Here is a 26,557-nt window from a genome sequence, read left to right on the forward strand (position 1 = left end):
GATACAATTGTAAATGAGTTTCAGTGGATCCCATTGTGATTTGATCCCTCAAAGCTTCTTTGAAGGTGGTCAGGGACACATATTGCATTTGTAGTGTAAACGCTAATGTGTCCTGATACACACTTGAAAACTCAAAGGACTACTGACTCACGTAAAACATAATCTTTGCTAGTAAGAGCTTTGAAAGAAAACAACTGGTTGATCAATAAATTTACAATGGAACAGAAGTCTTTTTGCCACAAGGCTGGGATGGTGTAAAAATGCTGTAGGCACAGCTGTGCAACATGTGTTTAAAATTGTATATGAGCAATTGTGTAATAGTATGCAGAATATATATATTAACATTTAAAAGATTGTGGTCAGTATGATTTTATTCGTTCATTTGATTATAAATACAGTAAAAACAGTAATACTATGAAATATTATTGCAGTTTAAAACAACTGTTGCCCACTTTAATAAATGCCAAGTTCTGTCAAGAAACTCTAGATGGTGCAGGCTAATGAATCGTTAATGCAAAATGATATTCACAGCGCTTAACTACTTGGTACAAGCTGATTGGTTCATGTTGCATAAGCAGCCAATGAGCTTGCTGCTTCACATTTAAATGGCTGGTTTGCATTCACTTAGCGCACTTTCAGAGTTCCTCTGAAACCCTCCACCTCCCCAGCTCCACCTGTATAGATCTGCCACGGGTTATTTTATATGCATACTGCAGCAGCAGTATGTCTTAAATACTCACAGCACCGTATCGGCATATGTATTGGCAGTAGCAATTTCCTGTAAAAACAATCTATGCTATACATCTAAAATCCGATGCACAAGACTGTCACGAAATAAGACACCCAATCCCCGAAAAGACATATGTTCATACCCGGTGTAAACAGCAGTCTGTCTTGGCTGACCTTTTGTGCTCAAATCACCTGAGACTAATGTTATTTCCTTATATTTGATCCAAAAACTTCATGTTTAGTTCACATTTATTTGGCTTTGGATCTAGATTTAGAGTCTGTAGTCTAGACTTGAGATTTCAGCCTTCCTCTAAGCTATTCTGTCCATTTTCCAGGTGCTCTTCTGGGAGGTGACCTCAACAATTCAAACGGAGCGTGCCCAAGCCCTGTGGGTAAGTCTTTCCTCCTACCAGCCAGACGGCCTCGATAATACCTCTTCATTTTCACCTGAATAATGCATCAGTCTGAGTCAAACTGCTTACAATCGAAGGGCACGCTTAAGACCTGCAGAGCAGAGTGAGGGTTTTCAATCTCATCCGATAAGATCTGATCTGATCTGACTGTGATTATGAGAATGACAGCCGCTCTATGAAGGTTGTCCGGGCGCAGAAATCTGAAAGCGAGTGATCAGGCTATCGGGCATCCACTGTACGCTCGCACACCTGTTTGCTCGTGACAGCTGAAGCTCACACTGTGTTCTCCAAGCATGCCTGTAAACACCCTCATGGGACCATGAAGCACGAGTGACATAAATGTTATGGGTCAACACCACACGTCATTTTTCCTACTCGGTCTTTCCATTTTATGTTATTGTTTGCTTTTTTCTCTTTTTCTTTCCGATTCTGTACCCTTGCATAATTGTCTTTCCATCCTCTTCCCCACTCAGCTGTTCTTCATATCTCACTCATGACATTCTGAATACCCAGCTTAAACCAGCACGCTCCGTCCCCTCCCCTCCCCCTCTGTCACACTCCCTTCTCTCCTCCCAGCCAATCTTGACAGTCCCTGACAGCTGTAGGTTCTCCTGCCTCTGATCTTCAAAGAGCACATGAGTCTCATAGACATTTTAAGTGGGCATTTAAAATGTGAACATTTAATCAGTGAAGAGGCTGAAGGCCCTTCTGGAGTCACTGGAAAAACACCTCCCATGATTTCTTGGGATTGTGTGTGTATTCTTTGGCACATTCCATGAATATTCCTTATTTTGGTGGTCCATTTCATTTTTTGTTGTTTTTTTTTGAGTTAGAGCCCAATTTCTGTTTTTTTTTTTTTTTTGTCATGTGAAGTATTATACGTAAACCTACACTTAACCATGAAAAGATAAAAATCATACAACAATGGGATAATTGTGACATTATCTCTTGAACAGATATTAGAATAGATAGATATTGAATAAATATTGAATAGAATTGCCTTATCCTCATCAAGGCTGCATTTACTTGATCAAAAATACAGAAAAAAAACAGTAATAATGTGAAACAGCTTAAAATTATGTTTTTTTATTTTAATATATTTTAAAATATATAATTTATTCCTGTGATGGTAACCTGAATTTTCAGCATCATTACTTCAGCATCATTACATCATTACTACAGTCTTCTGTGTCAGATGAACCTTCAGAAATTATTCTAATATGCTGATTTATTACTTTTATTTTACATTTTGGAAACAATTGTTCTGCTTAACGTTTTTTTTGGAACCTCTGATTCTTTTTTCAGGATTATTTGATGAATAAATAGTTCAAAAGAACAGAATTTATTCAAAATATAAATCTTTTCTAACAATAAAAGTCTTTGCTATCACTTTTTATACATTTAACACATCCTTGGTGAATAAAAGTATTAATTTCTTTAAAAAAAAAAAAAAAAAAGAAAGAATAAAAATGTACTGACCACACACTTTTAAAGGCAGTTCTGTTTTAAATAAATGCTGTTCTTTTTTAATTTTTTTATTTATTAAATAATCCTGAAAAAAGTATCACAGGTTCCAACAAAATATTAAGCAGCATAACTTTTTTTAATATTGATAATAAATCAGCATATTAGAATGATTTATCATTTTTTAAAAATATTTTTATTATTTCATATTGTTAATTGAATTTTTTAGTAAGCATTTATAAGCATAAGAATATATATTTAGATTTATCTTTTTTTTATAAATTAATCAATTTGACCTTTCTCTGATCTTACCAAACTGCTTTTCATGATCAAACTCAAATTTAAACCATGTTATCAAAGTTAGGTGGAAAATGATCAAAGTTTTGGTAAAATTATTATTTTTTTGTCAGTAATTATAGTTTTTTTTTTTTTTTTTTTTATCCCAAAATAGTCCCTATTTAAAAGAGAAAACAAGTTTGAATAATTTACTATTTTGTACCCTATTTCTGGAAAGTGCTTTTTGTAAATATGGAGTGAATAATTGTTTTTCTTAAGAAACTTTCTCAGCTCTTACTGAACTGCATTTCTCTGTCCATTACCACTCCTTGTGTGTCATTCTCTCTCTCTCTCTGTCCATTGCCCCTCCCTTCCCTCCATTCTCAGCTGTTGCTCTGGGAATGTCAGCATTGACGTCATATAGCATTCCTACCATTCCCATGAGAGAGAGGGACAGAGAGCAAGAGAGACATGGACAGAGACGAAAAGAAAAAGGCAGTCAGACCTTTGAAGTGGAGATTAGTAGAGGCCAGGGCTTACAACCAATGCTCACACTTATTTACAGCACACTCACATATATACACTATATTTACCAGCATACTTTCTGACCCAAGTTCACGGAGCATAAACAAGTGTGTTTGTACACATGTTTCTCTCCCAGCCCCCCCTCTAAAAACCAGACTGAACCTAAAGCTGTGTTTCCTTGGGCAGAGAACAGCTGAGCACGTCTCTTCTCTGCTGCCAAGGAATTGCAGTTCCCTTTGCAATCTCTTTCCATTCAGAGCTGCTGACGCGGTTGTTGCTCACACACACACGTCCAGCGGAGCAACACACAGTTGTTGTTGCCCTGTAACCAGAGCTCAGATAGGATAAAATATCCAACTGCAAAAGTCTCTCCAGTCTGAAACTCTTAAATGATTCATAAACTGAACACCTCTACACTGATAGACGTTTTTAATTTAGTGTATTAATTTAGTTTAGTTTTTAAAGCGTCAGCTTATAGCACTTTTTAGAAGCAGCAGGGGAGACGGGGCTCGGTTGGCTGAGCTTTCATACTAGATTTACACTGCTGTTCAAAAGTTTCAAAAGAAGTTTCTTGTGCTCATCAAGGCTGCGTTTATCTAAACAAAAATCCAGAAAAACCTGTAATATTGTGAAATATTATTTCAAAGTAAAATAACTGCTTTCCTATTTGAATATACTTTAAAATGTAATTTATTCCTGTGATGCAAACTATGTTTTCAGCATCATTACTCCAGTCTTCAGTGTCACTTGATCCTTCAGAAATCATTCTAATATGCTGATTTATTATCAATGTTGAAAATTTAATGTTATTATCAGTGTTGCTTAATATTTTGTTGGAACCTGTGATACTTTTTTCAGGATTCTTTAATGATTCATTTATTTAAAACAGAAATCTTTTGTAACAGTCTAAAAAAGATTTCTGTTTAAATAAATGCTGTTCTTTTTACTTTTTATTCATCAAAGAATCCCGAAAAAAGAATCACAGGTTAAAAAAAAATTAAGCAGCAAAACTGTTTCCAATGTTGATAATAAAAGTAATAAATCAGCATATGTTTTCTAATGACACAGACTGGAGTAATGATGCTGAAAATTCAGGTTTCCATCACAGGAATAAATTATATTTTAAAATATATTAAAATAGAAATCTATTATTTTAAACTGTAATAATATTTCACAATATTACAGTTTTTTCTGTATTTTTGAGCAGATGAGAATTCTTTAAAAAACATTACAAATCTTCCTGATCCCAAACTTTTGAACAGCAGTGTATTTGTGAAAGACTCTTTCTTTTAATAAATGTGACCCTGGACCACAAACAGTCGTAAGAGCCATTTTTTTTTAAATATAAATCTGAAAGATGAATAGATAAGCTTTCCATTGATGCATGGTTTGTTAGGATAGAATAGAGATACAGCTATTTAAAAATCTGGAATCTTTAAAGTTGTAAATGAAGTTCTTAGCCATGCATATTACTAATCAAAACTTAAGTTTTAATATATTTGCGGTAGGAAATTTACAAAATTTCTTCATGGAACATGATCTTTACTTAATATCCTAATTATTTTTTGGCATAAAAGAAAAAATAATAATTTTGACCCATATAATGAATTTTTGGTTATTGCTACAAATATACAAATGTTACTTCAGGGTGGTTTTGTGGTCCAGGGTCACAAATATGTATATTATTGTTATAATAATAGTAAAACACACACACCTTTTTTCAATGCAGCCCAAAGACAATTTCTTACAAGCCTTATATTAAATAGAATTTGTTTCTTTTTTGATTAACTTACATAGATTGTAATATTTTTGTTAGTTTTTGTTTTGTCAGATGGATAGGATATCTTAATAGACTCAGTGACTGTGAAATCAGTTGATGTTGCTGTTATGTTACATAGTGACAGCACCGTATTATAGCCCAGAAATTTACCCTGTGCCATCCAACTCTTGTAGCCAACCAGCCCCGTCTCCCCTATAGCCGCATGTTAAAATAGCATTGCTAAAAATATTTGTAGTATAAATATTTTGGATATTTCTGTTCAGCTGAGACATGTTCAGCGTTGCCATAGCACTAGCAACTGACGTTCATGTTGTGTTGAGAGAATAGTGTTATTCAGTTCCAGAATGTGGGAAAACATTGGGAAAGTCCCCAGTCTCTCTCTCTCTCTCTCTTTCTCTCTCTCTCAGCCATGCTTTGAAACACAGATCATAACATACTCTGCCTTCCTCTGCAAACACTGCCTTTGAGTTTGACTACTTATCAGATTAGATCAAGCATTACATGTGCCGCAACGTCATAAACAAAATGGAGTGAAAATATTTCAATAACATGCTGGGAGAAAAGTCGAGGAACAGGATGAACTAGTGTCAGTTAGATACCCTGATCCCTTCCCTGAGTGCGTCTGCTTGTGCGTGCGTTTCCTCCCTGAAAGGAATGCGGTTCTCCAACCTAAAAACCGGTAACTATTAATCCTCCAATTACAACATAATAGAGTTGTAATCCCGAAAAAAACAGAGGATTTGGTTTGCAGCACAAAGTGTTAGAAAACACATCTGCCGTGGTGAGGGAGACCCTAATAGGATTATTTTCCCTGGTGGGTAATTATTGTGTTTTTCCCATCAATACGAATTACAGAAAACACAAAATATGATCACGCTCATGTATCTGAATTTTGTATTTCTTAGGGTTGATGAGAAAGAAACCAAGCAAGATCTTTTCTTGTAAGTAAATACCAGCTCTGTGTTGACATCTTTTTGTCTTTTCCTGGTTCTCTTTCTTTAGCCAATGGTTACGTCAGTGCCAGGGCCTCCCCAGGACTCCTCTCAGTCTCCAACGGCAACAGCATGGGGAAAGTAGTGCCGGCTAAATCTCCCCCTCCACCCAGCGCTCAGATGGTGAACAGTCGCAAACCGGACCTTCGGGTCATCACCTCCCAGAGCAGCAAGGGTCTCATGCAGCTGGTGAGCACTTCCACATTACTCTACAGCAGCCTCGGTGGGCCAAACATCATAAAATCTCAAAGCTTTTCCGTGTTACAACATACGAGGGCTAATGTTAGAGATAGGAACAGGTCTAGGCTCTCGATGTGATGCTACACAGGAATTTCACACAAGGACCATGAGAGGGGGAAGTAAAGCTGTCAGATATACTGAGCTGATTCATATACGTCTGTCTGTCTGCTCTCAGTGTGTTTGTGTGTGTGTGTGTATGTGTGACCTCTTTTACACCTGGTGTAAAGATTCATCCGGATTGATCCGATCACAAATGGCCAGTACTAAATAAAGCTGTAAACAAGTCCGAAACATTTTGTCACCACAATACACTACCAGTTTTTAGATAAGAGGTTTTAAACTTTACTGGTATTAAGCTGCTTTAAAAGATAAATCATATGTAATCAAAAAAGTTGCTGTAATCTGATTAAGCATATATACACATGTATATAGTTTGCATCTATAGTCTCATACTTTAAAGGGAAACCTAGTTATTAAGACTTAAATGGCTTAATATAACATAAATGATGTCTCCTACTGAAATATGTAGTGTATATTTATAATATTTATAAAATCCTCATTGTTGTATACATATTTTGGACTGTGGGGGGCGCTATTATTTCGATGACGTCAAATGGTTGCACGCAGTGAGCTATTGGTTCTACCTGTTGTTATATTTGATGCAACACAACTTTTTCATTGGCTGCAGCATCATGACAACCGTTGCATGTTTGCATCCTGCCAGGATGGCATCTGGCATTTCTTGTCTCTGCTGTTTGTAAGTTTTTTCAGTAGCTGTGGTCTACTAAAAGCCTCAAAGGCATCAGGGATAAAGTGGAGAGAACAAAGACGTGGGTCTTTAGGAAGTTTTATTCGTCCACAGGCATCTTCCCATTCTTTTCTCCTTTTCTTATCCCTAGGAAAGCAGTGAAGATTTATATTTGCTTCTCTTGTTGCCCTTCGACTGAATATTACAACCAAAAGCCACATAATGTGGCACTGTGTCAGTATTTTATTTTCTGAGTTGTGTTGCGGCAAAAATCTCAACAGATAGCACATGTAGCTCATCAAGTGCAAGCATTTGACATCATCAAAATAATGGCGCCCTCCCATAGTCCAAAATATGTGTAAAACAATGTGGATTTTTAAAATAATGTAAATCTTTCATGGGTTTTCTACTACATATTTCAATAAGAGACATAATTTATGTTATATTAAGCCAAACAAGTCTTACTACCTGACTTAGTACCTTAATATCTATATGTGATTCTGGAACACAAAACCAGTCTTATGTAGCACAGGTATATTTGTAGCAATAGCTAAAGATACATTGTATGGGTCAAAATTATAGATTTTTCTTTTATGCCAAAAATCATTAGGATATTAGGTAAAGATCATGTTACATGAAGGTTTTCTGTAAATTTCCTACCGTAAATATATCAAAACCTAATTTTTGATTAGTTATATGCATTACTAAGAACTTCATTTGGATAACTTTAAATACTAGATTTTTAAAGTTACTAGATTTTTTTTTTAAATAGTCAGCCAAATATTGCCCTACCCTAACAAACCATGCATAAATGGAAAGCTTATCTAGTCAACTTTCAGATGATGTATAAACCTCAATTAAAAAAATTTTACCCTTTCGTGGTCCAGGGTCACATATATATAGTCTGATCAGAAGTGTTCACTGGAAACGCTTGTTACTGCCAGCTGTGTTCGTATCAAACGCGAAAGAAACCAGGTGTAAACCAGGTGGGCTTGTGTGTGTTGGAGTTGTAATCTCTATTTTCTATTTGTTTCTGGCCTCGCAGACAGATGAAGAGCTGGAGTTGGTGAGTGAGGTGAATACAGCTCAATTCTTTTGACTGTTGTGCTGTGAATGGTTTCACAACATTTGACGAATGTTCGATGAATGTTTAATGGATGTTGTGTACCTTTTCTTCACATTGTTTATACACACCATTATTCACTGATCAAGTTTTATTGATTAAACTGTCTGATTGGTTAAATTACATTTATGTATTTGTGTTGAAGAATACAGTGTTTTTCATATGTGATCTAATTGGTGGTCAGTGAATTGGAGATAAATGCGCGCTGTTTATTCGGTTGCAGGCTGACTGCCTGATTACTGTGTGCGGCTTTAAATGAATGCGCACACTCAAGGCGAAATGCACATATGCATGGGTTGATCTCACATGAGTCAGACACACTAGATCAAATGTGGAGCGCAGCGGAGCAGAAGCCCTCACTCCAGAGATCAATTTGTCTGTCTGTCTCTCTCCCACCTTCTTTCACTTCTTGATGTCTTTTCCTCTAATGATTGTTGTCCAATGACACATTAAGTGTAGTGCATGCACATCTGAGTTTGGGGTGGGAAGGGAGGGTGTTTCAGCCATCTCAGCATCTGGATCTGAGTGCGTGCATGAGCAGGGCAAACCAATGTCCAATGACTGCTGAATCATAGGAGTCTGTTGACTGGAAAAGTGGCCTCTATCTCAGTGCCCTTGCAGAACCAAAAGGACTCTCAAAGTGCCCGAGGGGTTTAAATGCAAATGTTTGACACTGGTTTGCCCTGCAGACACACTCTACCCATTTTGTCATCGTGTGTTTTGTAGTGAAGTGTTTAGGTTTTCTGCATGATTGAGAGCTGGGCTCAAAAATGAGGATTTTTTTTTTTGTGGTGAGTTAGTCAATTTTTAATTGCCCTCTCAACATTTTCAACAGCCCCATCACAAAGAATTATTTTATTTGTTTATTTTATATATTCATTTTATTCTTTAGCAGCATCTTATATTACTTTATATTATGCTATTATATCCTTTAGGAAAATATATTTGTAGATTTAAGTCTTATTTTAAAACTATAAATAACGTAATATGATTTAAAATATTATATTTGTTTGATACTTCTAAGAATTTTACAAAACAATACCTCATCAGTGATAGCTAAATAATATTACTTTGATGGTATATTTTAATGATCAGAATTCACGTTTAGTACATCATATAAACCAAAAGGACAAGTGTCAGTTCTGTCACCAGACCCAAAACGCTTTTAAACTGGCCTTCGACCATCCTTATTGTTGAGCCCTTCAGAGTTTCAGGACATTTATCTCAAGCTTTTGCACTCAGTTTAGAGTCTAAAGAGATGTTTAGAGTGTCAACTTGAACATGTAAAGCTGTGGATATTGTTTATATGGACTTTGTTAGTTGAAAATGATTGACTGTTACTATTATTAGTAGGGCTGGGTTTTGACACAAATTCCACGATTCGAATTCACAAGCTTGCGATTCAATTTCTGATTCAGTTTGATATTATTTTGGATATATATCAGGTACAGTACATGCCAAATTTTCTTAAGGAAAAAAATCTCTCAATTAAGCTGTGAAATATACATGAAAGTCAGTTGATACTACATTACTATTATACTGAAGGTTAAAATTAACTGATTTGTATACAACGCTTCAGTTACACACATTGAATTTTTATTTTCATAATAATTAAGTTACAATTACATAATTATATTTCTACTCCGATCGATTTTTTTTAAATACAGACATTTAAATGATGGCTGTTATAAAAACTTAACGTATAAAAAGATACACTGCCCTCCAAAAGTTTGGAAACACCCCTGGCAAAGTGTGGTTTTGGACGATATCAGCATAAATCTTTATCGTTTTTGGTGTAAATACATTAAAGTAGCTTGACATTATCATTGAAGACCAGGAATAATAATTTTCATTATGATTACAAAATAATAGCAGGTCAGACATGCCCCTTTGCCAGCTGTGACGCCTGGTTACTGGTTTAAACTTGGCCCAGGTTTTTAAAATATTTTTGGGTCAGCACACCTTAATAGCTTTAACAAATGATTGCCAATTAAGTTTAGAATACAATGAATTTAGGCCCAGATTATGCAGAGATGTAATAGCTGCTAATGGTGGATATTTTGATGAATCGAAAATTTACATTTTTTCTATGCATAAACTGTTTATGTAATAAAATATGTTTTCGTAGTTTGTGTTGTCCTCTATCAGTGCAAAATTATCACAAATTAAAAAGGATCCATGCTAATATTGTCCAAAACCCCACTTTTATAGGGCGTTTCCAAACTTTTGGAGGACAGTGTATAAACATAAATTCAACCCTGGAGAACGGTAAAAATTATAATGAATATGGTATATGGTGCATATATTTATCAAGCTACTCCTCTAGAGTACATTTTTCTAGCTGGCTAATGAATTTGTAGTCAGTGAATATGTTTTTTCTGAAGTAAATGAGGCATTAGCGTGTATTGTTTACAAGCTGTTATATTGACAGTTTTGTGCGGTTAAAACCACCAACTGAGCAATTACATGAGACAGGATGCAGATTTCAGAAAGTTGTAGTCTATCTTACACCATCCTTTGGATGTTTATTCATGTTTATTTTGTGCTGTAACCAGTAGTAAAGCAGAGCCGACAAACAGTTCACAGTTAAACGGTGCCAAAATTCATTCATTGAATGAACTTCAGTATTGAACTGAAAACAGAGTAGACTAATCGATTCTTGGGATTTAAGAACTGATGTGGTTTCGTAAAAATGAGAAATCGATATTTTTTTCCCAGCCCTAATTTTTAGGATTACATTCAGTAATTGTCTAAAATGTTTCGTCTTCAGAAGTGTCTTCCAGAGGTGTTGATGTCCATTTTTTCCTTGCCTGGAAAGTAAGCTCATTTACAGTACTTCTCACTCATCTCATGTTATCTCTCTCCCTTTTTTCTCTCCCTCTGGCTTTCCAGAATGCTCAGCGGTTAGGCGCCTCTCAAGTGACCCAGCCTCTTACCACACCAGTGGTTTCCGTGGCAACGCCGAGCCTCCTGACTCCATTCTCCATGCCAACCGCCTACAACACAGGTGAGAGTGACATCATAGAAAGAAGCCAAGACATCCGTCACTCTGCAGGCCTGCACACATTACAGACAAATGAACACGTTCTGGTGCTTTAGTTAACACTCCAGAGAGATGCTTGCAGATATGGCATTTGAATAAAATGAAGGTCATGCTCTATTTATCCCTTTTACTTACTCTCATTCTTTTGCACTTAATATTCTGATATTCCCCATTCCTCGGCTAGATTTGTCACTGGAGTAGATGTTATGTTATCATAGCTATAGGAATCAGATGCTTTAAATAGAACAAAAGTGTTTTTGTAAACTCTCTATGTAAATATGCATTAAATGTTCGTCTTTGTTTTCATGCAGAGTACCAGCTAACAAGTGCAGATCTCACAGCCCTCCAGGCCTTTACGCCGTCGGGTGCACTGTTGCCAAGCAACATGACCACTTGGCAACAGCAGCAGCAGCCATCTGTATCCCAGCAACCACAGCAGCAGCCATCCGTATCCCAGCAACAGCCTCAGCAGCAGCAACAACAACAGCAACAACAGCCACAGCAGCTAACTCTGGCCTCCCTCAGTAATCTTGTGTACGTCTTGTGCCTTTTAGAAACTCTCTTGTCTGTTGCTCGCACCTACTCACACATGCACCTGGTTCTTCGCTAACCACATGTCCATAGTGTGAGCCCACATGCACCACATCTACTTCCTGTCTACAGTGTAGAGATGACTGTTTCGGTGATATATACGCCTCTTTAGTCTGAGAGTAACTTTAGCTACATCTAGCTACAATTGTAAAGTTTAGTGGGCAACCCTTTACAATAAGGTTATATATTTTAATATATTACTCACCCTCATGTCATTCCAAACCTGTAAGGGCGTCGTTCATCCTCAGAACGCAAATTAAGATATTGTAGATGAAATCCTAGAGCTTTCTGATCTTGATTAGACAGCAAAGCAACTGGCACGTTTAAGGCCTAGAAAGGTGGAAAGGACATTGATAAAATAGTCAATGTGACATCAGTGGTTCAACCTTAATTTTATGAAGCTATGAGAATACTTTTTGTTGAAAAACAGTTTCTTCTCTTTGGAATGACATGAGGGCGAGTAATTACTGACAGAATTTTCATTTTTGGGTGAACTATCCCTTTAAATTGATCAAATGTCACAGTAAATATGTTTATAATTTTACCAAAGATATAAATGCTGTTCTTTTGAACTTTTTGAAAAAATCCTGCAATAGTTTAATATGTTCCACAAAAATATTAAACAGCACTGTTTTCAACATTGATAAATTGCATTTTATATTCTTAATATAAATTAAAAAATATATTAAATAGAAAACCATTATTTTACATTCTAATTATATTCCAATATAATACAGTGTTTCTGATTGAATAAATGCAAATTGGTGAGAATAAGAGACTTCTTTCAGAAACATTTAAAATTTTGCTTTGTTTACAGCATTTATCAATTAATGTATAATGTTCGTTTTACATATTCTAATACATTTCAGCGTTTCAGGAGGTATACATTTATTTAAGTGATCAAAAATTATCAAAAATTGTTCATTGTCAGTTCATGATTCCTAATGCGTTAACTATACTCTAAAAAAAACACTGGGTTAAAAACAAGCCAACTTGGGTTATTTGGCAATCCAGCACTAAATATTGGACAGGACATATGCTGGGTTATTTTGACCCAGTTGGATGGGTTAAATGTTTCTACCAAACATGCTGGGTTATTTTATTTAAGTCAACTATTGTTTAAAAATTATTATACTGCTGGTTTAAAATGGACTGGAACTTACACAAAACACACACAGAATTGCTAGAGGCGACAGCAATAATCAAAAGATGAACATTTATTATTAAACAACAACACATGGACAAAATACAAGACAAATTTAATTTATTTGGGTGAATACAGCATGGTTTACAATGCTACATACATTCAAACTTGTTTAACAAGCACTTTAGACATCAAAAATGTAAAATTTAAAAGTAGCATTTTAATTTTTGTGTATTCAACCGTTCTCCATAATTGCTTTTTACTGAAATAGCGCTAATTCTCGTGCCGGTGTGAACTTCAGACCGCGGCCTCGCGTTTCACTCAAATCTGCCCATAAACAAACAGTACTGATATTACTGATATTACTCTCTCCTGTAGAGGACTCAAAAAGCCCGTGGTCTGACTGTACTTTAGCAGCTGGAGACAGGCTTAACCCAGCAGTTGGGTAGAAAAAATAACCCAGCGTTAAAAATGATCCAGCAACGTAGTTACAGAAAAACTACCTAGAACCTGAGTAAATAAAATAAAAATAACCCAATAAAATGACCTAACAATTTAAACCCAGCATTTGGGTTAAAAAACAACCCAGCAGCTGGGTAAAAATATTAAAAACAACCCAATAAAATGACCCAGCGGGCTGAACCCAGCATTTTTTGAGTGTAATTCCACCTTATTGTAAAGTGTTACCGTTTAACTTTAAGCTAGCATTCATTTTTTACAAGGTGCTTTAGAACCTAGTGCTCATCCTAGACAAAATTTCTGGAAGTTATTGTTTTAGTAAGCAGCTCATACGTTGTTACGTTATTAATCTGCAATTTTTTTCCCACTACACATAACTGTCACACTTTAATCTAGTTACATTTTGAGTCTGTGCTTTATCAGCTATTCAGAGAACATTGCAACTACCCTGTGACTCAAAACTGTGTTACAGGGGCATCTAGATGCCCTGAATATGATGTTTTATGTTCAGGACGTGAATTTAACATACAAGGCAGAATATCTGAAAGCCTGCGCTACCAATTTTCTCTTTATGCATCACATAATAGCCTGGGGCTCAGGTCAAGGGCAACTGTATGCTACATTATTAGCACGACACGTACTACATCTACTTTGGTGTGGTTTTGCTCTTTCGTTTTTTTTTTTTTCAGTCATGTTCAGCGGTATAGCAGGGGTCATGATCTCATATTAGCAGAAAGTAATGACAGCAGAGGCTGACGATCATCGGTAGCGCACAACCTAAAGCCTGCGTATCTCCCTCAGAGATTGACCTAAATAACTGTCTTTTGGTCTCCCACACAGACGTTTTCCTCTTTTTCTTCCTCTTTCTCTCCACCCCATTGCTCCCCATGGGGGCCGAACATGGAGGTGTTGTAGTCTGGCTTTAATGCCTGCTAACAACGGGGTTAGTGCTGTGCTACGCTCTCATTAGCGTGACTGTTCGCGTTGAGGGAGGGGGCACTTCTGTTAATGCTGAGTACAGATTTGTTGATTTCTGGAGCAGGTCTAACCTGCCGTGTGTATGTGTGTGTTTGTGTGCTCTCTCTCATTTGTTTACAGCATGTGGGGCTCAGACAAACAGAACGGAGAGATGGCTCACTGCATCTCTGGTCTGGCTGCTAATCTCAGGTGAATGGGGCCCTGTGGGCGCTCTGTGTCAGCCAGTCAAATCATGGGCTCTTTGTGTTAGCCAGTCATATTCTGTGGGTGCAGTGTGTCAGCCTATATGCGCCGCTGTCCTGTCTGTCACCTGCCATGGCCTAGTTGTCATGGTTACCGTCTCGGACCGTGCTGAAGAATGTTCGCTCTTCCGTCGTCTCGCTGATGACCATCTCATAATCAGAGTCTCTCTTCGTTAAATCCAGATTTAGCATTTTATGTGTCTTTTTCCTGTTCATTTTTTACCATCCACTGTCCTGTGCTCGACATAAACAGATTTACACAAGCATTCAGTGCTTTTCTAATAAATGTAGCACTCAGTGTCCCTATAACTGTGCAGGTAGAGATTAGTATTCGAAAGTAGGACAGACATCTCCATCATGTCCTCCCAAGTGGGTCAGGACTCTCTGGGGTTCATTCGTCCGTCCGTTTGTAACCTGCTGCATGGCCACACGTTCATCACGCCAGCATATCCTGCTTCGAATCACCTCAAGCACCACGTATTATATAAACCAGGCTGTTCAGCACAGCAGCAGGTCAAGGCTTAAAAAGTTTATCTGCAACTACTGTATGATGATCATTTATTCAACAGTGTTTTTATTTTAGTGGCAGTATAGTTACGTATCTCACTTATTAATGCATGAGGCTGCTTTTTTTCACATGCCTGTATTAGTATAGCTGCTTTTTGTATTGATAACAAGTGTACATTATTTGCAGTCACTTTGGTAAGAAAGTCTGCAGAAGGACCTGAATCTAAAGTATATATTTGTTTTGTGGTCTAGTTACTCGTGAAATTTTCATAAGCTGTTGACCCTTCGCTAAGCCCTGCCTTGAATACCTTGCACAATAGCAATTGCTGCATTTCACCATATTACCACACAAAAAATGTGTACAAACAAGTTTTACCCAGAAGTTGCTAGCACATGCCACACAGTTTCTAAGAACTGGCAAGTGACACAGTAAAATTAAATGTGAAAATTTTAAGCTGAAAGACTGAAAGTTGTTTTGTTTTATGGGGGGTTTTTTTGTTTTGTTTTTTTTTTACAGTGTAGTTAAGTCTATAAGGAATCTGTTTTTTTGTTTGTTTGTTTTTTTCAAACTGAGTTGTAAAGTATGGAAAAAAAAATTTACCTCACACTTGTTTTCTTGCAATTGTGAAGTTGGAATTGGATTTTGTAACTCGCAGTTTTGAGTTTATATCGCACAATTCTGAGAAAAAAGTCAGAATTGCGAGTTTCTGATTTTTTTAATATATGAACTTGCAGTTGAGAGTTATAAAGTCAGAATTGCGAGTTATCACAATTAAAACTTTTTTTCTCACAATTGCAGATTTGGAATTGGATTTTGTAACTCGCAATTTAAAGTTTATCTCACAATTCTGAAAAAAAGACAACTCGCAATTCAAGGATAAAGTCAGAAATGTGAGATAAACTCGCGCTTGCATGAAAAAAGTCAGAATTGCAAGATATACATTCACAATTGTGAGGAGAAAGTCAGAATTGTGAGGTTATATCTCCCAGTTCTGAGTTTGTATCACACAATTCTGACTTTTTAACTCACAATTGCGAGTTTATATCTTTATATTGTGAGTTTATATCAATTGCAAGTTTATATCACGCAATTCTGACTATATAACGCAATAACCGCTTATTTTCAGTGGCAGAACAGGCTTCCCTGGTAAAGTAATTATTTAATAATATGGTAAAACGTTATTTGCAGGGCACATTTAGCAGCATTAGAAGATATCCAGAAAAGATACAGGTGGTATTTGTTTACCAGAAAAAAATAATAATAATAAAATAATAATAATAATTCCCAAATTAACGTGAAAACATCAGTACCTTATTGTTAATTAATGTACATGTTTATTAAGGTCTCTGCACAATTATTTATTATAGGACATTCTTTAAAGCTTGTCTATCTAAGAGGTAAAGAGTCTAGCGAAGGATCAATATTTTTGTCCTTAGGTATTTCCATATCATTTTAAATAAAAAATTGTTTTTCTTTTTTTGTTGTTTTTTTTGGTGCCTATTACCTGTAAGTCAAACCTGCATTTTTCACTGAATTAAACTGTAATTTCTGACACTGACCTCAAGGGGGCATAAGAGTAGCTTTAACATCATCCTATATTATGTGGCCTCTCCACTCTTAGTTCAAAGAAGAAAATATTAATACAAATATGCTGTAGGTATTAAGTTTAGCAGGGCTGAGACAGTATTTTCATGTCTTCAGTACTTCATTGATCAGTAATGCAGTAACCCTTTATCAGAACTTCCCACTCTCCTGGCAGCAGCTGCTGCATTCTCGGCAAATATACAGTGAATTCCAAATGAATTTCTCTCTCGTTATGCCTGAGGAACCTGTCATTACGTCCCACTGTGGCCCTGGCTCCCTGTTCCCTCTAATATAAATGCTAATGGAGCCATGAGAGCTCCCCGCCGCTGTGCCACCCTGTCTTCTGTTCTCATGTCATCAAATCATTTTCCCTCGCGCCTTGCTTCTCTGAGCGCCGTGACCTCGGCGACCAGGGCCTTTCCTAACCATACTGGGGTGAAGACTCACTCTTTCTGCTATGCATGAGGGTGGGATATGTATTTCTGTTTTCGGAAGGAAGCATTCAGTCGGGTTTCTTTCCCCTGCTGAGCGGTCCATGTTAACTGTGCGTAGACATCTGTCTGTCTCTCAACTGTTGTAGATGTGTAGATGTATGTTTGTCAAATAACGTTGATTACTGTAGATGCTAGATTGGGTTTCGCCTGTCTCTCTCTCTGCAGTGTGACCTCTCAGGGCAGCTTACTCTTGGGCAGGGAGGAAGGGATCAGCTGGTACTGTATCTGGCTTTTCCTCTCTCCGTCTGTCTCTGTTTGTTGTGTGTCTTGTGGCTGTTTTCTCTGCGCTAATGGCGCTAACTCTCCCGCACTCTCTTTGGTTTTCTCTCTCTATCAGTCTCTGGTTGCTTGGCTGTAGGAAGCTGGGCTTTGTCTTTGTCAGTGATTTGCTGAGTTGGCCTTTCTTTCTGTTTTGCATTAGAACATACTGAAACAGCACCTGCACCATCATCAATCAACCTGTACAGGCCCACAAGACCAAACTCTCTCAGTGTTTCACTACCCACTCACCCTCTCGCTGTCCTCGCTCTCTTTCCTTTAGTTCAAATACACACTTTTTTTTGGTTTCCTTTGTTGTCTTCCTGTTTCATTTCCTTTTGTTTCCTTTTCTATTTTTTCTTCTGTCCTGTGTTCTGTAATATCCTTTCTCTGTCGTATCCTTTTTTTCTTTCATTTTTGTTCCTTATCCATATTCCTTTCTTCTTTTAAAAGCCTTGAAATTATAAGATTCTATCTGATGTTTTTGTCAAAATTAAGTTATTCACATATTCTTATTCTGTGACAGCTTATTTACATTATGTGATGTTTCTTTTGTAAGCTGTGTAAATTTTGGGCCTTTTTTAGGGTTCTTTTTACAGAAGTCTATGGAATGCAAAAACTTTGAAGCTCAGATCTCAAAAGTGCTCAAAATGCAGATAGAACCTTATAATTCAAGGCGGCGACTTCTTTTCCTTTTTCCTGTTGTTTCCCTTTTTCTCTTCTCTTCCTCTCTTCTTTCATTTCATTTGCTATTTTTCTTTTCCTTTTCTGTTCTTTTACTTTTTCATCTTCAATTCCCTCTTCCTTCCCTCTCCTTTTTCCTTTTTCTTCAATTGTTCCTTCCTTTCCTCTTCGCTTCCCTTTAATATGTTTCCCTTTCCATTTTCTTTTTTCTTTTCTTTTCCTTTTTCTCTGTTCATTTCCTTTCCTTTTTGTCATTTGCTTTTTTCTTTCCTATCTTTCCTTTTCTCTTTCTTATCTTTTTACTGTTCTTTTTTCCTTCCATTTCCCTTTCTTCTTCTTTCATTTTTTCTATCTTCTCTTTCCTTTCCTCTGTCTTCTTTCTCTTCTCTTCTTTTTTCTTTATTCAGTTCCATTTCTTTTTTCTCATTTCATTTTTCCTTTCCTTTCCTTTCCTTTCCTTTTGTTTCCTTTTCCTTCCCTTTCCTTTTCTTTCCTTTCCTCTGTCTTTTCTTTCGTTCATTTCCATTTTTGGTTTCTTTTCGTTTCAGTTCCTTTCCTTTTTCTTTTATTTACTTTCCTCTTTTTTTTTCTGTTCAGTTTTTTTCCTAATTTTTTTCTTTTTTCCTTTAATTTCCTCTTCTTTCTTTTCTTTTTTTCTTTTCTGTTCTTTTCCATTTTTGGTTCCACTCTTTGTTTCAGTTCCTTTTTTCTTTCATTTCCTCTTCTTTTTTTCTTCCTTTTTTCTGTTCAGTTCCTTTTTTCCTCATTTTTTCTGTTTCCTTTTTCCTTTAATTTCCTCTTCTTTCTTTTCTTTCCTTTTCTTTTTTCTGTTTCCCTTGTCCCTTCCTTTCCTTTATCACTTCTTTTTTCTTATTTTTTTTCCTTCCTTTCCTTTCCTTTCCTTTCCTTTCCTTTCCTTTCCTTTCCTGTCTTCTTTTCTTTTTTGTTCATTTCCTTTCCTTTCTTCTGTTGTTTAATTTTTCCCTACCCTACCCTACCCTTCCCTTTCCCATTTTCCTCTGTCTTCTTTCTGTTCCCCTTCTCTTCTCTTCTCTTCTCCATTTTCTCCTTCCCTTTCCTTCCTTTTTCCCTCCCAGAAAACCACTGGAATAGTTTTGTCAAATCCCACCATAAATAATACACTAAAACCATTGCTTTAGGTCACTGTCTAATTACACACACATGAACAAACACTCCCTGCAGTTAAGGATATGTGGCATGTTGTGTTGTGTGAAAGGAGGCTGACCAAGTTGTGACTGCATGGCTAACAGGAGTTAAGCGACACAGATAATTTGTCTGGCTTCTGTGCATTTTATACCTGCTTTGTTGTACTATTATTTTTTGTATAATGAAAAGTGGCTGTTAGGAGGTAGTGCAAAACATGGTGAAGCTGTGGGTAACGTTACTGTTTGTCCACATGTTATTGTAATGCATCAGGTGTCATCTTATTAATTGTGATATCCATGATATTAATTATCCTTCTCTTTCTCATTCCACCATAGGCCCGTGGGAACGATCCCTCATGGAGCTACTCTGACGGTTAACACTAACTCAGCACACCTCAACATCAAATCCGAGCCAGTGTCTCCCAACCGGGATCGCAGCACCCCTAGTTCCACCGCCGGGGCGGCGGGTGGCATATCAGGCCTAACTGTGACCCAGTATCCGGCGACACTGCGTTTAGAGCCCACCGGCCGCTCTCCGGTCGACAGCATCAGCAGCAACGGCAGCTCTTACGAAGGAAGCGACCGAGACGACGGAGGGCAGCCGCGCCCTCCTGATTTCAGCTCCGCCAGCCTGGGTCTCCTCCGAGCTTCCGCAGAGCCGCCGGCCCAAGCAGAGCAGCAGGAGTCAGCCAATGTGAAACGCATGAGACTAGACACCTGGGTCACATAAACGCTGAAGGAGAGCACGAGAGACTGCTCTCTCACTCGCACATACACACACACCGACACAAACACACCCCTAGTGGCACCTGCTTTCAGCAGCCAATCTCAGTCCGCACTTAGACACATGCATGCGCCTGTCTCTCTTTCTCTCTCTCTTTCTCTATTCCTGTCTCTCTCACTCTCAGACACACTCATATTTACTGGTGTGTGTATATATATTTATATAAAATATGCATATATGATCACGCACTAGATCCTCACACACACAGTTGCCAATCCAGGTGTAAACGTGTTCACGTACTCGAGACTGAAGAGATGTACCCGGGCGAAAGAGCCCTTGCTCAGAGAGGCCGTCTGGATCTCAGATCAACTTTTACAGGCCTTACCGTCGACCCGATCAGAGTTCAGCGGCACTGCTCTGTCGAAAACAGCTTGTTATGTTGCATAGACAAGCCTGTCAATCTCTTTTTTTTGTATTGATTTCTCTTTTGTTTTGTTTTTGTATGAATGGTTGCATTTGCCATTTATCTTCTCGATTGACTCTTTCTCTCTCTCTTTTTGCTTGAGCAGCTGCCTTTAGTATCGCCCCCTTCCCTTTTGTAACGTAGGATCTTTATCTTTGTTTTTCTAACTGTGCAAAAACTACGCATAGTGTGCGTGCGTGTGCGTGCGTGTGTGTGTCAGCACGGTGCTCATTCATTCGATCGCTAAACACAATTCAGCCAAAAAACTCCACTCGATCATGTTTCCATCCGTAATCTCGCACCAGTCCCCTCGCTTGCACACTCGTATGCGTGTGTCTACCGGCGGAGCTCGAAGCACAAACGCCGCTCCGCGTCCTCGATTTTCTGCGTACGCGTGGACCGTAAATGTGGTGTCGTTGATGGAAATGTAGATCTATCTGTACTAACGAGATCCAGGCGTGAGGGAAACACAGCAACGTGTTCGTATCAGCCTGTGAGCAGCGGTCTGCCACATTATGCTATATTTATTGTTTTCGTCTGGCTGTGTAATTCAGAGATTAATTAGTTAACTTTATGGGACGAGTATGCTTAATTATCGTTTGTAAGATTCCAGGTTAAAGTTAAAAGCGGTCAAAAAAGCCTGAGTTGTTGTTAAACTCAGGACGGCGAGTTTTTGAGATCATGTACATACAGAATTTCTCAGTGTTTCAGAACAGGTGTATAGAGCTCGTTTTAGCTACTAAAGAAACGGAGGTCGTGTAGCGCTGTGTGTGTGTGTGTGCGTGAGAAGCGTTGAGATTGTACATAGCGATGTATGTTCACATATATTCTGCTGGGTCTTTCTGAAACAGCGCTGTAATCTCAGTGGAACCGTCTCTGTCAACCTCTACCTGTAAATAAACTGTACCGTGTTGTAAGTTAGCCAGGTGGAGAGGCAGATGAAGGAGGATTTGACTGTTTAAAGCGTGACTCTTTTCTGTCGTTTTTATCCTGATGGCGCGCACTTTAAAATCGTTCCCCCTCGTCCGCTCGCACACCTTCAGACACACACGTGAGGAGTTTATGCTTCCTCGCATTGTCATTTATTATCAGTCATTTTTACACCTCTATTCCCCAACAGGAATTTTCTAGAGAGATTCTAGATGGAATACAGATAGCTTCACCTATAAGATGTTAAAAAGCATTCAGGGAAGGACGTTTCGTTTTTTTAGTTTTTGTGTGAGAACATGGCTTATTGCACTTCACATGTTTAACCGTGAACAATAATAGAAGAAACATGTCACGTTTTGTAAAAAAAAGACAACTAAGAAAAAAAGAATGTTGTGTTGAAATCTAGATTAGGCTTTACACGTGTTGCAGATGTGACAATTGTGTACACAAATCGTTTTCTGTGCATTAGTGTATTCTAAGTGACAAAGATGAAGGATATTTCCGAGTGGATTTTGAAAAATGACAGCGACAGCGTTAGTGCTGAAGGCAGTGGGGTTCAAATATGATATATTCCCCTCTAAAAAGATGATGTTAGTGTATTTATATTCAAGGTGAGACTCACCTGTTCGTCATCGGCTTCTCTACCTCTCCCTTCATCCTCTTGTATCTTTTCCTTCTCTCCTTTTTTTCCCACTCCTTCACTCACAGAGGAAGACAGAAGCCATTTCATTTCACCTCAACAGGTGACCCACCTTTTGTTTAACCACACACGCACACACACACACACATACACGACGGATGCAGTACCGGGAGAGTAAGCGTTTGTTCGGACTCATCACAGACCTGCGTTCGTATCCCATCGACTGATGTTCTAGAGCTACTGGGCGGACGTTTTCTAGAACTGCATCACAGCAGAGGGAGGCCTCTGCAGCGCACCCGTTGACTTAAAGACTGTTGTGTCCTGAGCTTTGAACAAATGCAGTGATTTCTATGTACGTTTATAAGATGACGGCCCGTGACTGTATAAAGCGATGCGCCTGGGATGGTTCCGGTGCCTCGAAGCGCTGGCTGGGTTGTTTTTAAGGCTAAGACGACGTTCGAAAAGCTCTGGCAAGGACCTCGTGATAAAATTAGGAATCTGAGTAATCAAAGAAAAGACAATCGTCTGGTGAATAGTTCACTTTGGCCCCCGTATTCCCTTTGTATGATGTCTAGAGATTCTCACATACTTTTTCTCGTGTTAATTTGTGCTGGTGACAGTTTTATTGTCTGTTTTTATTATAATTGTTATGATGATTATCATCAACATTATGGTTATCATCACAGATGGTAATAATTTAGAGAGACGGTTTTTATTTTCTGCATTTTTTTTTTTTTTTTTTTTTTTTTGTGTAGGTTAGGCATCCTATTTTAATTTGTTTTTATTTTATTATATATGAATATTATATAAATATATTTTCGTTTTAATTTTTTTGTTGTTTTTTCTTGTTTTCTGTTTCTTCAAAGGGGTGTTACTAATATTGCACGATTTATTAAGTAAAACAAAACCGTTGTAGTAATATTAGTACTTATTGCTAATTGAGGGAAGCGATAAAACAGGTTCGATAGAATGACCAGTTCAATGCTGCAATTTTTAGTCAAATGTACAATAGTATCTACACATAGTTAAGGTGGGACATCCACACGTTTAATTTATTCTGATCAGACACAATGCATGGGCGTCAGACAAGCAAAGAATGAGTCATATTATAAATAAACTGAAATGTAATTTCGATAAGAATATACATCACAAAACTAGAATAGAAATTGAAGAAAAAAGTTTAAAAAAGAAAAATTATAGCTAATATATTGTGTTCGGCTAGTCTGCTTTGAGTTTTGTTGTAAAAAATAAAAAAAAGACAAAAAAATACAAAAAAAAAAATTCTGTTGTTTTCGGAGAATGATATACAATTTGTGTATATTTTCATAAACAAAGTATGCACTGATATGTTATTACAAATTCTATACTGCTTTTACAAAAGAGTGTTTGTTATTGTACCAAAGTATCCATTGTCCTTTATGACCCTTCCCTTTTGCGTATGTTTTATTGTATTTTATATATTAAATAGACAAGTTGACCTACACAGAAGTGTGAGTCTGTCTTTTACAAATTTCTGTGTGTCTGTTTTCTATGTTGTCTGTTTACTCATTACAGTTTGTCAAAAGTTTACATACACCTTGCAGAATCTGCAAAATGTTATTTTACCAAAATAAGAGGGATCATACAAAATGCATGTTATTTTTTATTTAGTACTGACCTGAATAAGATATTTCACATAAAAAAATGTTTACATGTAGTCCACAAGAGAAAATAATAGTTGAATAATAAAATTCTATACACGTTCAAAAGTTTACATACGCTTGATTCTTAATAATGTGTTGTTACCTAAATGATCCACAGCTGTTTTTTTTGTTTAGTGATAGTTGTTCAAGAGTCCCTTGTTTGTCCTGAACAGTTAAACTGCCCGCTGCTCTTCAGAAAAATCCTTCAGGTCCCACAAATTCTATGGTTTTTTAGCATTTTTGTGTGTTTGAACACTTTCCAACAATGACTGTATGATTTTGAGATCCATTTTTTCACACTGAGGACAACTGAGGGACTCATTTGCAACTATTACAGAAGGTTCAAAGGCTCACTGATGCTTCAGAAGAAAATATGATGCTTTAAGAGCCGGGGGGTAAAAACTTTTGAACTTTTGGACAATGTCAGTATGTTTTTCTTATTTTGCCTAAATATCATACTTTTTTTTAATTTAGTACTGCCCTTCAGAAGCTACAGAAGACGACAAAATAAGTTAAATTTACCCTGATCTTCAAATTCAAAAAGTTCTCTTAATGCTCGTAATGCGTTTTTTTTTTTTTTCTTCTGGAACATCAGTGAGTGTTTGAACCATCTGTAATAGTTGCACAAGTCCCCTAGCTGTCCTCAGTGTGAAAAGATTGGAAAGGGTTCAAATACACAAAAACGCTGAAAAACCAAAGAATTTGGGGGACCTGAAGGATTTTTTTTAAATTGGGCAGTTTAACTGTTCAGGACACACAAGAGATGTACAAACTATCACTAAATAAAAAACAGCTGTGGATTCAGCTAAAAACACAGTATTAAAAATCAAGTGTATGTAAACTTTGATGAACACAAACAAGAATTTATCTGAAATTGAATTTTTTTTTTTGTAACATTATAAATGTCATTTATATAATTTTCTGAAACTCTAGAGGACAAGTTTTGCCTTTTCTTTTTGTAATAGTATCTTCTCATTTGAACTGCGTTGTTGCGATTTCATATCTGACCACTAGATGTCAGCCTTTAACTATATTTCGCATTAACACTGATACTAAAATGCTGCATTTTAAATTTACTGAATTAGTTTTATAATATACATGCTTGTTCAGAGGAATTCCAGGTGTCCGGTTTTATTTTAACACAAATTTAGATAGACACGGCTGCATTAGATAAAACTTTGGGTATGATCTAATTATCTAAGTATGTGTTTCCCCTTATAGAGACACTGGGCTTGTTGGAGATAAAAACCACAAATAGTTTATCAACAGATCACCGTGATTCAGGCACAATGCAATGACCTTGAGTGTGTCTTGTGCATGTGTCTTTTGGTGGTGTGGGTATTGAATTCAGGTCATTCCTCAATGACATTCTGTTCATCTGAGCACAGCGTCAGCTGAGTTTGTCATTTGTGGCGTCTGGCGCAACCATTGAGCTTCTGTTTGTAACAGGTCCCCACTTATTGGATGACAAAGTCAGCCTATTTTCCCTAATGCACTCAGACCGAACCATTTCATCCCACAGAAAACCCCCGTCATCCTTAACAATGTAAATGGCAATTTATGTATTGATTGACAGAGTAATTGTGCTCTAAAATAGTTTCATTGTATTATTTCTCTAACAGTTGTGCTAAAACTGATTCAGCTCTCCAGCAGACTGTTTGTCTGAAGATTGAGAGAATGAAACAAGCCAACAAATGCACTTGCTTGAACAGACCCAACTAGAATTACTCATCAAAAGTGACAAATTTGGATGCGTACAGCACAGCTTGGCAAATCAATATGAAATCTCTCAATGCAATGAGATATCATTGTAAAATACCCAAAATCATTCCTCAGATGTTCGATCAATATCCTGGTCTTAATAATCAGCTGGTATCCTCTTCCCTCAGGCAGTCGGATAAATTACATATGTGGTTGAAAAAAAAAAAAAAACACAATTAAGTAAAGGGGTACATTTTTGTAATAGTTTTGCTAGATCTACACTCAAAGTTGTAAACAGTGTTGTCAAGTCCGCGGTTTTCGTGCGGATTTGGGTTAAAGCGACCCCAATAACATGATATTTAGCCTCAGAAATGCGAATTTTACCTCGAAAACTTGTATTTTTACCCCGGAATGTGTTTTTTTTTAGAAAAGGACCCCTCCCGAAACGCGACTGGGCTAGTTTTGGGTTAGTTTTAGGCAGAAGGACGGGTTTTATTGTGAAAACCTGGCAACCCTAGTAAATAAAATAAGTGCATTAAAGTATGTTTTACAGGAAAATACCATTTCAGTCTTTCTTCTTTAAAATGTAATGTTTCATTTAATGTGCTACTTGTGTTACTTTCAATTATTTGTGAAATTTACTACTAGTTTCTGAATGAAAATTGTTTCTTTACCAAATTACTTCCAACGTTTAAAATGTCAACTTAAGAACATTTTGTATTTTTTTATTTTCTCAAACAAAATGTTTTCTAGCTGTAACTCATATCACTTGTCCTAAATATTGCTTGTCACTTCACATCCTGTTTTGTAATACTCCTAAACGAACCAAAGTTAATTAATTACATAATTCCCAAGGAAATGACATAATTTTGTTAGAGAAAACAACAGCATGAACAAGTATTAGTAATGATTTGTCACGCATTTGCATTAGAATCTAGAAGCTAAAAGAATAATGATGAATGCTGGGTCTTGTCTA

At 37.0% G+C, this 26,557-nt stretch overlaps 1 protein-coding gene across 10 annotated transcripts in view; it reads left to right on the top strand.

Annotated features, from left to right (window-relative positions):
* mef2d (myocyte enhancer factor 2d) overlaps window positions 1-23,559 on the top strand; it is a 71,641-nt gene extending 48,082 nt beyond the window's left edge. For 3 of the 10 annotated variants that reach the window (XM_051132445.1, XM_051132443.1, XM_051132444.1), the window contains exons 6-13: window positions 1,065-1,121; window positions 6,190-6,368; window positions 8,213-8,242; window positions 11,183-11,297; window positions 11,645-11,867; window positions 14,626-14,694; window positions 17,499-17,549; window positions 19,778-23,559. In XM_051132445.1, the coding sequence (XP_050988402.1) occupies window positions 1,065-1,121; window positions 6,190-6,368; window positions 8,213-8,242; window positions 11,183-11,297; window positions 11,645-11,867; window positions 14,626-14,694; window positions 17,499-17,549; window positions 19,778-20,171 (1,118 nt within the window). In that variant the 3' untranslated portion in view covers window positions 20,172-23,559. The remainder of the gene's footprint in view (window positions 1-1,064; window positions 1,122-6,189; window positions 6,369-8,212; window positions 8,243-11,182; window positions 11,298-11,644; window positions 11,868-14,625; window positions 14,695-17,498; window positions 17,550-19,777) is intronic. The other 7 variants (XM_051132448.1, XM_051132447.1, XM_051132452.1 and 4 more) reach the window with 5 other exon arrangements.
* Window positions 23,560-26,557: the final 2,998 nt, after the last annotated feature.

The sequence above is a fragment of the Labeo rohita genome, chromosome 16, assembly GCF_022985175.1.
Source record: "Labeo rohita strain BAU-BD-2019 chromosome 16, IGBB_LRoh.1.0, whole genome shotgun sequence".
NCBI classification, from domain to species: Eukaryota; Metazoa; Chordata; class Actinopteri; order Cypriniformes; family Cyprinidae; genus Labeo; species Labeo rohita.